The sequence below is a fragment of the Pongo pygmaeus genome, chromosome 19 (genome assembly GCF_028885625.2).
Source record: "Pongo pygmaeus isolate AG05252 chromosome 19, NHGRI_mPonPyg2-v2.0_pri, whole genome shotgun sequence".
In the NCBI taxonomy this organism is placed as follows: domain Eukaryota; kingdom Metazoa; phylum Chordata; class Mammalia; order Primates; family Hominidae; genus Pongo; species Pongo pygmaeus.
In genome coordinates this window covers 56,316,049-56,328,766 of record NC_072392.2, presented here as the reverse complement: position 1 = coordinate 56,328,766, position 12,718 = coordinate 56,316,049, and the positions used below count along the sequence as shown (strand labels likewise).

Here is a 12,718-nt window from a genome sequence, read left to right as displayed (position 1 = left end):
TAGCTAAGCATTTGAGGATAGGGGTAGGGGTTGGGGTGGGGAGAAGAATGGGAAAGTGGTGCATGTATTTTTTAATTCTCTGATTATTTCCAAAATGCCAAATTCTGTCTTCCCAAAAATGCCTATTTCTCAATAACAAACATAATATACAAAAAAACATACACGGAAACTGGTTTAAACTTAAGTGTATATAATGTGGCAAAAGAATAGAAGAGTTTGTGAATGTAGGGAAGGAAGAAAATTTCTTTTAGAAACCAAATATCAATCAATCAGAAAGAAATAATAGAGCCTGGTTTCTTTATCTTTGAATTCCTGGAACAAGAAGAACTTGGTCAGGTGGAAAAGCCACGCTCACAATAAGAGTAACTGGCTAAGAAGATTAGTTAAGTGAAACAAGGAAATTTTGAACTCTTTGATTTAAATTCATCTCCCAAATGAGCTCATCTATGCGTATGGCTTCAACTAACATGGCTATAAAGATGACTTGTGACTCTACAGCTCCATTCAAATCTCTGCTATTGCCTGAGGGCCAGACCCATATCGAAAAGTGACAAGACATGACAGATGTCCAATAGGCAACACCTTAAATTCACTGTCCAAGGGTAATGCTGTTCTATTCTTATGTTCCTTCTCAATCCCTGTTAAGAACACTGCCATTCAGAGCCATTCAGAGTCACCCAGGCTGGAAATCTGAGTTAATTCCAACTTCTCCCTGGGTCTTCCTATTGAGTAGAGCCAACTAGTATTCACTCTTTCTTGTTTCTCCTGTAGGTCCCTATTTTCAATTCCCTCTGGCATGGTTTAAGTTTCCTATGCTATATATATATATATATACAGACACACATATATATATGTATATATACACATATATATGTATATGTGTGTATATATATATATATATATATTTTTTTTTTTTTTTTTTTTTTTGAGGCAGAGTCTCTCTTTGTTGCCCAGGCTGGAGTGCAGCGGCGCCATCGCGGCTCACTGTAACCTCTGCCTCCTGGGTTCAAGCGATTCTCCTGCCTCAGTCTCCTGAGTCGCTGGGATTACAGGTGCCCACCACTATACCCAGCAAATTTTTTGTATTTTTTAGTAGAGACAGGGTGTCGCCAAGTTGGCCAGGCTGGTCTTGAACTCTTGACCTCAGGTGATCCACTCACCTTGGCCTCCCAAAGTGCTGAGATTACAGGCTTGAGCTACCGCACCCAGCCCACTGTTTTTTTTTTCTTTTTTAAAGCTTCTTAACTGACTTTCCTGTTTCCACTCTTCCTAGCATTGATGCATCTCTTACACCAAAATAATTTTTCTAGCACAAATCTGATTATCTGTGTCTCAGCTTAAAAACCTTTCAGCTGGCCAGGCATGGTTGCTCACGCCTGTAATCCCAGCACTTTGGGAGGCTGAGGCCGGCAGATCACCTGAGGTTGGGAGTTTGAGACCAGCCTGACCAACATGGAGAAACCTCGTCTCTAGTAAAATACAAAAATTAGCCAGGCGTGGTGGCGCATGCCTGTAATCCCAGCTACTCCGGAGGCAGAAGCAGGAGAATCACTTGAACCCGGGAGGTGGAGGTTGCAGTGAGCCAAGATCGCACCACTGCACTCCAGCCTGGGCAACAAGAGCAAAACTCTGTCTCAAAAAAACAAAACAAAACAAAACAAAAAACTTTTCAGTTGTCTCTTATTATTAATACTTCTGATTTATACTCTTCTTCGTGCTTTTTTTTTTTTTAAGATGGAGTTTCACTCTGTCACCCAGGCTGGAGTGTAGTGGTGATCTTGGCTCACTGCAACCCCCGCCCCCCAAGGGATTACATGCGCCCACCACCACACTTGGCTGATTTTTGTGTTTTTAGTGCAGACGGGGTTTCACCATGTTGGCCAGGCTGGTCTTGAACTTCTGACCTCAAAGTGATCCCCCCACCTCAGCCTCCCAAAGTGTTGGCATTACAGGCATCAGCCACCACGCCCGGCCTAGACTTCTTACTATAGTATTTACCCTTCTACCGCCATATCTTTGTTTCATGCACACACGTTTTGCTGGACCAATAGTAGATAACGATGTTTCTTAAAATGAAGATATGGGCTGGGCGCAGTGGCTCACGTCTGTAATCCCAGCCCTTTGGGAAGCAGAGGCGGATGGATCATCTGAGCTCAGGAGTTTGAGATCAGCCTGGCCAACATGGTGAAACCCCGTCTCTACTAAAAATACAAAAATTAGCCGGATGTGGTGGCATACACCTGTAATCCCAGCTACTCAGGAGGCTGAGGCAGGAAAATTGCTTGAACCCGGGAGGCAGAGGTTGCAGCGAGCCAAGATCGCACCACTGCACTCCAGCCTGCGTGAGAAGAGCGAAACTCCATCTCAAAGAAAAAAAAAAAGAATATATGTTAAATTAGAGGCTCTAAGCCCACTTGGTAAACAGAGGCAACAATGCTGACAAATAATGTTAAATTATGTTATTTCACTAAAGTTTTAAATATGGACAAAAATATACAAAAATTAACACAAAATGGATTAAAAACTAAATGTTAACATCTGAAAACCATAAAACTAGAAGAAAACATAGGGGAAAATCTTCATGACACTGGACTAAGTGATGATTTCTTGGCTATGACACCAAAAGCACACATGCACAACAAAAACAAAAACAGACGCTTCTCTGAGAAAACACCAAATGGCGGATGACGCTGGTGGCGGCCGGCGGTGGGGATCGCCTGGGATGGGGAAACGCGGTGGCTTCCGCGGAGGTTTTGGCAGTGGCATCCGGGGCCGGGGCCGGGGCTGAGGCCGCGGCTGAGGCTGCAGAGCTCATGGAGGCAAGGCCAAGGATAAGGAGTGGATGCCTATCACCAAGCTGGGCCGCCTGGTCAAGCACATGAAGATCAAGTCCCTGGAGGAGATCTATGTCTTCTCCCTGCCCATGAAGGAATCTGAGATCACTAACTTTTTCCTGGGGGCCTCTCTCAAGGACAAGGTTTTGAAGATTATGCCGGTGCAGAAGCAGACCCGCGCTGGCCAGCGCACCAGGTTCAAGATGTTTGTTGCCATTGTGGACTACAATGGCCACATCGGTCTGGGTGTTAAGTGCTCCAAGGAGGTTGCCACTGCCATCCACGGGGCCATCATCCTGGCCAAGCTCTCTATTGTCCTTGTGCACAGAGGCTACTGGGGGAACAAGATCAGCAAGCCCCACACCATCCCTTGCAAGGCGACAGGCCGCCACGGCTCTGTGCTGGTGCGCCTCATCCCCACGCCCAGAGGCACTGGCATCCTCTCAGTGCCTGTACCCAAGAAGCTGCTCATGATGGCTGGTATTGATGACTGCTATACCTTAGCCAGGGGCTGCACTGCCACCCTGGGTAACTATACCAAGGACACCTTTCATGCCGTCTCTAAGACCTACAGCTACCTGATCCTCGACCTCTGGAAGGAGACTGTATTCATCAAGTCTTCCTGTCAGGAATTCACTGACTACCTCGTCAAGACCCACACCAGAGTCTCCATGCAGAGGACCCAGGCTCCAGCTGTGGCTACAACACAGGGTTTTTATACAAGAAAAATAAAGTGAATTAAGCCTGAGGAAAAAAAAAAAAAAAAGACTACAGTCATATCACTTAACAATGGGACACATTCTGAGAAATGCATTGTTAGCTATTTTGCTGCTGTGCGAACATCAGAGTGTACTTACACAAACCTAGGTAGTATACATTTTTATTTATATTTTTTTCACATGGAAAACCAAATGTCCCAGCACCATCACTGAATATTAATCATTTCCTCTACTTGATCTACAACGCAGTATGCTCTATTATAATCTTACGGGCCCACTGTCATATATTTGGTCCATCACTGACCAAAATGTCATCACGTAGCACATGACTATACATTAAACTTAAAAACTTTGGCACAGCAAAGACGATCAACAGAGTAAAAAGGCAACCCAAAGAATGGGAAAAAATATTTGCAAACCATATATTGAATAAGAGGTTAATAGTCAGAATACAAAGAACCACTAGAACTCAATCACAAAAAAAAATAGCCTAATTTAAAAATGGGCAAAGCCGGGATCATGCCACTGCACTCCAGCCTGGGCAAGAAAGAAGATCCTGTCTCAAAAAAATAAAATAACTTAAAAGTAAATAAATAAATGGGCAAAGCATGAATAGACATTTCTCCAAAGATTATATACAAATGGCCAGCAAGCATATGAAAAGATGCTCAACATCACTAATCATCAGGAAAATGCACATCAAAAACACAATGAGATATCACCTTAAACCAATTAGAATGACCACTATCAAAACAACAACAACAAATAACAAGTGTTACCGAGGATGTGAAGAAATTGGAACCCTTATGCACCGTTGGCAGGCATGTAAAATGGTACAGCTGGTATAGAAACCGGTATGAAAGTTCTTCAAAATAAGACTACCATATGATCCAGGAATCTCACTTTTAGGTATATATCCAAAAGAACTGATAGCAAGGATCTTGAAGAGATATTTGCACACTCATGTTCATTACTGCATTTATTGACAACAGGCAAAATGTAAGAGCAACCTTCAATGTCCATCAATGTATGAATGGATAAAGAAATGTGAATAGCCACGTGCAGTAATCCCAGCACTTTGGGAGGCCGAGGCGAGTGGATCACTTGAGGTCTGGAGTTCGAGACCAGCCTGACCAACATGGTGAAACCCTGTCTCTACTAAAAATACAAAAATTAGCCAGGTGTGGTGGTGTGTGCCTGTAATCCCAGCTACTCGGGAGGCTGAGGCAGGAGAATCACTTGAACTTGGGAGGCAGAGGCTGCGGTGAACCGAGATCAAGCCACTGCACTCCTGCCTGGGCAACAGAGCGAGACTGTCTCAAAAAAAAAAAAAAGAAAAAAGAAAAGTGAATAATATCACATATACTGTGACACTCACTGTCCATTTTTAAATAATGTCACAGTATTGTGACATTATTCAGCTTTTAGAGGGGAATCCTGTCATATGCTACAACATAGATGAATGTTAGACATTATCTAAGTATTGTCTTAGATAATGGCTAAGTAAAATAAGCCAATCACAAAAATTCAAGTGCTACATTATTCCATTTATATTAGCTATCTAAAATAATTAAACTCAGAAAGAGAAAGAAGAATTGTGGTTGCTAGGGGGTGAGGGGAGAAAAAAGGTGTTCAATGGGTATAGTTTCAGGTGAGATGAAAAAGTTCTGGAGATCTGTTGTACAACAATGTGCATATAGTTAACAATATTGTAATGTACACTTAAAAACTGTTTAAAAGGTAAATTTATGTTTCACGGTTTTTTGAGACAGGGTCTCACTCTGTTGCCCAGGCTGGAGTGCAGTGGCATACTCTTGTCTCACTGTAGCCTCAACCTCCCTAGTAGGCTCAGGTGATCCTCCCCGCCTCATCCACCTGAGTACCTGGGACTACAGGTGTGTGCCACCACGCATGGCTGATTTTTGTATTCTTTGTAGAGACAGGGTTTTGCCATGTTGCCCAGGCTACTCTTGAACTCCTGGGCTCAAACAATCCGCCCGCCTCAGTCTCCCAAAATGCTGAACTGTGAGACACCGTGCCTAGCCTTATTTTGTGTTCTTTTAAAACACACACACACGCAAGCAGGAACAGAAAGTCTCTCCTTTAGGAGAGAAAAAACGGACACAGAAATAACAACAAATACTTCCACATTTTCAGGTTATAAATAGCAAGTTCACATTTTCAGGTAATTAAATGGTCAAATGTCAAAGAGAACAATAATAAAACTTGAAATATTTTCCCATTTTACTGCTTTATACTCTCATAGTAGTTTAATATATGTTTGATTGTACAACTGTAAGCGTAAGTAAATAGCGAGTTAAAAATAGGATATAAAAGCCGTAAAAGAGAATTTTTCCCATTTGTAAAAGCAGCATTGCATATGACTTTTTTAAAACTTTTTTTTTCGAGACAGAGTCTCACTCTGTCACCCAGGCTGAAGTGCAGTGGCATGATCATGGCTCACTGCAGCCTTCAACCTTCCTGGGCTCAAGTGATCCTCCCACCTCAGCCTCCCGAGTAGATGAAACTGCAGGTGTGTCACTACACCCAGCTAATTTTTTAATTTTGTTTATTTATTTATTTTTATTTACTATTATCTTTTTTTTGAGATGGAGTCTCGCTCTGTCGCCCAGGCTGCAGTGCAGCGGCGCAAACTCGGCTCACTGCAAGCTCCACCTCCTGGGTTCACGCCATTCTCCTGCCTCAGCCTCCCAAGTAGCTGGGACTACAGGCGCCCACCATCAAGCCCAGCTAAATTTTTTGTATTTTTTAGTAGAGACGGAGTTTCACTGTGTTAGCCAGGATAGTCTCAATCTCCTGACCTCATGATCCGCCTGCGTCGGCCTCCCAAAGTGTTGGGATTACAGGCGTGAGCCACGGCGCCCGGCCTGTTGTTGTTTTTTTTTTTTTTTTGAGATGGAGTCTTGCTCTGTTGCCAAGGCTGGAGCGCAAATGGTGTAATCTTGGCTCACCGCAACCTCCACCTCTCAGGTTAAGTGATTCTCCTGCTTCAGCCTCCTGAGTAGCTGGGATTACAGGCACACGCCACCAAGCCTGGCTAATTTTTGTATTTTTAGTAGAGATGGGGTATCACCATGTTGGCCAGGCTGGTCTTGAACTCCTAACCTCGTAATCCACCCACCTCCGCCTCCCAAAGTACTGAGATTAGAGGAGTGAGCCACCACACTCAGCCTTTAGAAATGGGCCTCCCTATGTTGCCCAAGCTGGTACTGAACTCCTGAATTCAAGTGATCCTCCTGCCTTGGCTTCCCAAAATGTTGGAATTATAGGCGTGAGCCACAATGCCTAGCCTTAAAAAACCCTTAAGGCAGAGGTTTCAGTTTATTAACACCTCATTTCTAATGATGTTCTATCATGTCTCAGCCTTTTGACTAAGATCAAGTGTAGTATCTGACGATGTTCTACCATAATACTTTTCTTTTGAGACAGTCTCACTCTGTCACCCAGGCTGGAGTGCAGTAGCACAATCTCAGCTCACTGCAAACTCTGCTTCCCAGATTCCAGCAATTCTCATGCCTCAGCCTCCTGAGTAGCTGGGATTACAGAAGTGCACCACCATGCCTGGCTAATTTACGTATTTTCAGTAGAGAGGGGTTTCACCATGTTGGCCAGGCTGGTCTCAAACTCCTGGCCTCATGTGATCTGTCCATCTCAGCCTCCCAAAGTGCTAGGATTACAGGCATGAGCCACCATGCCCGGCCTCTACCATAATTCTTTTTTTTTTGGGGGGGGGGGAACGAAGTTTCACTCTTGTTGCCTAGGCTGGAGCGCAATGGCGCGATCTCGGCTTACTGCAACCTCTGCCTCCTCCCGGGTTCAAGCGATTCTCCTGCCTCAGCCTCCTGAGTAGCTGGGATTACAGGCACCCGCCACCACGCCCGGCTAATTTTTGTATATTTAGTAGAGACAGGGTTTTGCCATGTTGACCATGCTGGTCTTGAACTTCTGACTTCAGGTGATCCACCCGCCTTGGCCTCCCAAAGTGCTGGGATTACAGGCATGAGCCACTGCGCCCAGCTGCTAATTTTATTTTAATTTTTATTATTTTTGAGATGGAGTTTCACTCTGCTGCCCAAGCTGGAATGCAGTAGTACAATCACGGCCACTGTGATCATGGTGCACCTTCAACCTCCTGGGCTCAAGTGATACTCTCACCTCAGCCTCCCCAGTAGCTAGGACTACAGGTTTGTGCCACCATGGCAGCTAATTTTTCTGCTTTTTTGTAGAGACGGGGTTTTACCATGTTGTCTAGGCTGGTCTAAAACTCCTGGGCTCAAACCATCTACCTGACTTGTCCTCCCAAAGTGCTGGAACTACACGTGTGAGCCACCACGCCCAGCCTATGTTTGTTTTAAAGAAGATAAAAATTGAGGCACAGAAAAGTCAACTAACTTGTACCGTGACAATTAGTAGAATCCAGATGCAATACAATCTCCTTAAATTCATCACTTACTGCCTTAATTATTACTCTCAACCATACTTTCTCACAACTATTAAGATATTTATAAAATGGACTAAAATCCATCTAAAAATGTTAAAACACTAACCCTAAACATAGGAAAATCTACAAAACCATTATAAGAAACTCCAAAACATGTGCTCTAATAACTTGTCATTTACCACCCACAAAAACTATCTTTTGGGAGGATCAATTCATATTTAAAGAGGAAGGATATGTTTTGTGTCTGTATAGTTCCTGTAAAACTCCAAGTAAGTGACACATTCTCTACTCTCTTCGGCATAATCCACCAAAAAGGCAAAGAAAGAAAGTTTTTAATTGAAAAAAGAAAAACACCAATAAACTTGGTATGTGGGCAAAGTCATTAGCTTACTGCCACATAAAGTAATGACACCAGTTTTTATAATTCACTTGATTTTTAGAGGCACTCCCAAAATAATTGTGTGTATCTGCCTCAAAGTCAAAGGACATACAACCACAAACGCAACATGTAACAAATTTAAACAGTACAACTGCCCCAAGAACACCATCTCTAGATGATGTTACCTTACCAGTTTCTTTTTCTTTTTTTGAGAGAGTCTTGCTCTGTCGGAGTGCAGTGGCACGATCCTGGCTCACTGCAATCTCTACCTCCTGGTTTCAAGCGATTCACCTGCCTCAGTCTCCCAAGTAGCTGGGACTACAGGTGCGTGCCACCATGCCTGGCTAATTTTTTTATTTTTAGTAGACACGGGGTTTCGCCACGTTGGCCTGGCTGGTCTCAAACCCCTGACTTAAGGTGATCCACTTGCCTGAGACTCCCAAAGTGCTGGGATTACAGATGTGAGCCACTGCACCCAGCCCACCAGTTTCCTTTTCTACTGGACTCTCCTCCCTATGAATTTCCAAATGTTAATGACACTTAGAAAATTCCTTTGTAGGCCAGGCACAGTGGCTCACACCTGTAATCCCGGCACTTCAGGAGGCTGAGGAGAGCGGATCACAAGTCAGGAGACTGAGACCATCCTGGGAAACATGGTGAAACCCCATCTCTACTAAAAATACAAAAATTAGCTGGGCATAGTGGTATGTGCCTGTAATCCCAGCTACTTGGGAGGCTGAGGCAGGAGAATCTCTTGAACCAGGGAGTCAGCAGTTACACTGAGCCGAGATCGAGCCACTGCATTCCAGCCTGGCGACAGAGCAAGACTCCGTCTCAAAAAAAAAGGAAATTCCTTTGTAAAAGTAGTGTTCCATAAAGAAAAATCTGAAGTTACTTTTATAGTAACGAAACACATGAATATCAACTCTCTTTTGGGGTCCTGATAATGATAGAAATACTTCAAATATTAAGTAAAAAGCTACTAATTTAATTTTGATAATGCTACCACAGGCTGGGCACAGCTCATGCCTGTAATCTCAGCACTTTGGGAGGTCAAGGCAGATGGATCACCTGAGGTCAGGAGTTCGAGACCAGCCTAACCAACATGGCAAAGCCCTGTCTCTACTAAAAATACAAAAATTAGCCGGGCGTGGTGGCATGCGCCTGTAGTCTCAGCTACTCAGGAGGCTGAGGCAGGAGAATCGCTGGAATGCGGGAGGCGAAGGGAACAGTGATCCGAGGTCTCACTACTGCACTCCAGCCTGGGTAACAGAGTGAGACTCCGTCTCAAAAACAAAAAAAAAATCACAAAATAGGAGATGCTGGCTTAACACAAGAAGGCTAACCCTGAGAGTCATCCCATAAAGCAACTGCTTTGGCCAAGCGCAGTGGCTTATGCCTGTAATCCCAGCACTTTGGGAGGCCGAGGTTGGTGGATCACAAGGTCAGGAGACCTAAACCATCCTGGCCAACATGGTGAAACCCCATCTCTACTAGAAATACAAAAATTAGCTGGGTGTGGCGGCGTGTGCCTGTAATCCCAGCTACTCGAGAGGCTGAGGCAGGAGAATCTCTTGAACCTGGGAGGCAGAGGTTGCAGTGAGCCGAGATCGCGCCACTCTACTCCAGCCTGGCGACAGAGCTAGACTCCATCTCAAAAAAAAAAAAAGGAACTGCCTACTCTAACATTAAGCTCCGCCTAGTGCCAAGTATTAAAGGGAAGGCTAGAATGCTATTATACAAAAGAGGTCAGTGACAGGCCACTCTAGGTGACTGACACATAAGGCACCTTCCACATTATACTGGAACAACCATCAGACTTACCTGTGTTTTCGCAGATATGTTTCTAGTGTTTCTAAAAGACAACTCGAGTCAATTAAAACTACTTCATCCCTGCATTCCTGTGACATTAGTTCCCATCCATCCATCCAACAACCTCTGTAGAAAGAACAAGTATTAGTGGAAAGGGAGAATACAAAAGGGTAAAACATTAAAAAAACAAAAAACAGATTAAAGTATTGCTTGATTTTACCTGGCTGTTCCCTGGAAAGGTCCATAATAGAAAATGATCCTATACTTGCTGTCCTTCCTGTGGTCTTCACTATTTCTCTTATCTGTACTTAACTTCTCTGAACTGACACTGCTACTGCTCCCTTCACTGTAGTGTAGTATAGTACAAAGCTTAGTGACACTGAGATAATCTGAAGAAATAATTTCTATAGTCTAAATTAAAATCATGAACACTTTAATGATTAAGATATTAGAACATGTTTACAAATTATATGATTACATACTCATTTTCTATTAATATAACGTTCATTTAAATGTGTGCTCATATCTTTATATAAAAACTTCTGCTTGACTATCAAGTTTATCTGATACAATTTAACATTTGTAGTTATGAAGACAGCAACTGGTTAATAAACTAAGTATTCTATGAGCAAATATAGTTGGAATGTTCTAAAGTCAAAATGACCAAAAAAATTATCAAGTATTTTCCCTTATAAACACAGACCAATCTTCCACAAATCGAAAATTCTAAGAAGTTTTGATCTATTTAATGAGATCATCATCAAGTAATTTTTTTTTTTACTTTTATTTTGTAGAGACAAGGTCTCTACTATGTTGCCCAGGCTGGTCTCAAACCCCTGACCTCAAGCCATTCTCCCACCTCAGCCTCCCAAAGCACTGGGATTACAGGTGTGAGCCACCATGCCCAGCTCAATTTTTTTTTTATAATCACTCCTTTTTAAAAGCTAAACCATGGTAACAAAACTATTATCTACCTTCACATGTACAAGTAGCTGGGAAGGTCACAGATTAATTACAGTGAATAAGTTTTACATTTACTAAAAGATAGTACACTAACATGAACACTTTATACAGCCTAAATTAATAAGAACTATGTGGTAATTATTTTTTTGAGACAGACTCTCACTCTGTCACTCAGGCTGGAATGCAGTGGCGTGATCTTGGCTCAGTGCAACCCCACCCCTGCAGGGGCTCAAGTGATCCTCCTACCTCAGCCTCCCGAATAGCTAGGACCATAGGCGTGTACCACCACACCCGGTTATTATTATTATTATTATTATTATTATTTGTATTTTTTAAGTAGAGACAGCAGGGTCTTGTCATGTTGCCCAGGCTGGTCTCCGACTCCTCAGCTCAAGCAATCCACCCACCTCGGCCTCCCAAAGGGCTGGGATTACAGGCGCGAGCCACCAAGCCCAGCCTTATACAATTTTTTTTAACAAACTTACTAAAAACTTCCCACTCTCCATCCCCAACAGGGTTCAACTTCAGTATGAAAACTGCCACACATTTTGCTTTGTTGCAGCACATTTATTTTGGACCTGCATTCCAAGGGAAATGTGGGTTTACACGCCATTCAATCACAGCCTTCTTGATTTTTCATGATTCTGAACAACTGGCTCCTGTCTGTTCTTCTGCAGGTCTCAGTACAGTCCAAGGAATTCATTACACCTTGGACGCTAGAGACGGAAAAACCTCTGAACTTTTAACTTACTCTATGTAGCTAAATGGGTATTTCTCAACCCTCTGCCTAAAATATAAGTTATCCACACAATTCAGCCCTGTACTCCCTCTCACAAGGGCTCAGGCCAAAGTTTAGCTCCCCCTATTTGTGACAACAAAAACATCATCTGTTCCACTTTCCATGCTACATCCTTCTATTCTCAACTCTGATATTTCCTTTTTGAGACAGAGTCTCACTCTGTCACCTAAGCTGGAGTGCAGTGGTATGATCTCGGCTCACTGCAATCTCTGCCTCCCAGGTTCAAGCGATTCTCCTGCCTTAGCCTCCCAAGTAGCTGGGACTACAGGCGTGTGCTACCACACCTGGCTAATTTTTGTATTTTTAGTAGAGACGAGGCTTCGCCATATTGGCCAGGCTGGTCGTGAACTCCTGACCTCATGATCTGCCTGCATTGGCCTCCCAAAGTGCTGGGATTACTAGTGTGAGCCACCGCCCCCAGCCCCTCTTTTATTAACTATACTTGATTAGTATAATGCATAATTTCCCAGAACTGAAAAACTCTCAAACTCAAGTTCTCATAATTGAGGGAAAGGTTCATAAAGAGAAATCAGAGCTGAAGAATGATTATTATATCATCAGAACGTGAAGGCTTTTTTTTTTTTTTTAAAAAAAAAGCTCTATAAAAAAATCTGTATCTCAAATCAGGATTTTATTTATAAACATTCTAGACCTTATGCCTTCTATTATTCTTTTAAGATCAAACTTTCCAAAAAAATAACCTTTCCACTTTCTGGTTCTGCTCTCATACTCTCCATTCACAGCTTAATC

The 12,718-nt window shown here is 43.0% G+C and overlaps 3 protein-coding genes across 5 annotated transcripts in view; 2 read left to right on the top strand and 1 right to left on the bottom strand.

Annotated features, from left to right (window-relative positions):
* The window catches only part of LOC129017038 (unconventional myosin-XIX-like), a 109,058-nt gene that overhangs the window by 5,242 nt on the left and 91,098 nt on the right, over positions 1-12,718 (top strand). The gene's annotated exons all lie outside the window — the stretch shown is intronic.
* The window catches only part of LOC129017043 (gametogenetin-binding protein 2-like), a 33,949-nt gene that overhangs the window by 1,517 nt on the left and 19,714 nt on the right, over positions 1-12,718 (bottom strand). Inside the window, exon 5 of the mRNA XM_054457081.2 lies at positions 10,219-10,332. Coding sequence (XP_054313056.1) covers positions 10,219-10,332 — 114 coding nt within the window. The remainder of the gene's footprint in view (positions 1-10,218; positions 10,333-12,718) is intronic.
* Positions 2,099-4,903, top strand: LOC129017044 (small ribosomal subunit protein uS5-like). Its single transcript, XM_054457082.2, has one exon. It carries the CDS (start codon positions 2,843-2,845, stop codon positions 3,569-3,571), a length of 729 nt encoding a protein of 242 aa, XP_054313057.2. The 5' UTR covers positions 2,099-2,842; the 3' UTR covers positions 3,572-4,903.

Excerpts from the sequence above, each read along its gene's own strand:
- LOC129017044 (XM_054457082.2), top strand. The coding sequence starts at position 2,843 with ATGCCTATCACCAAGCTGGGCCGCCTGGTCAAGCACATGAAGATCAAG.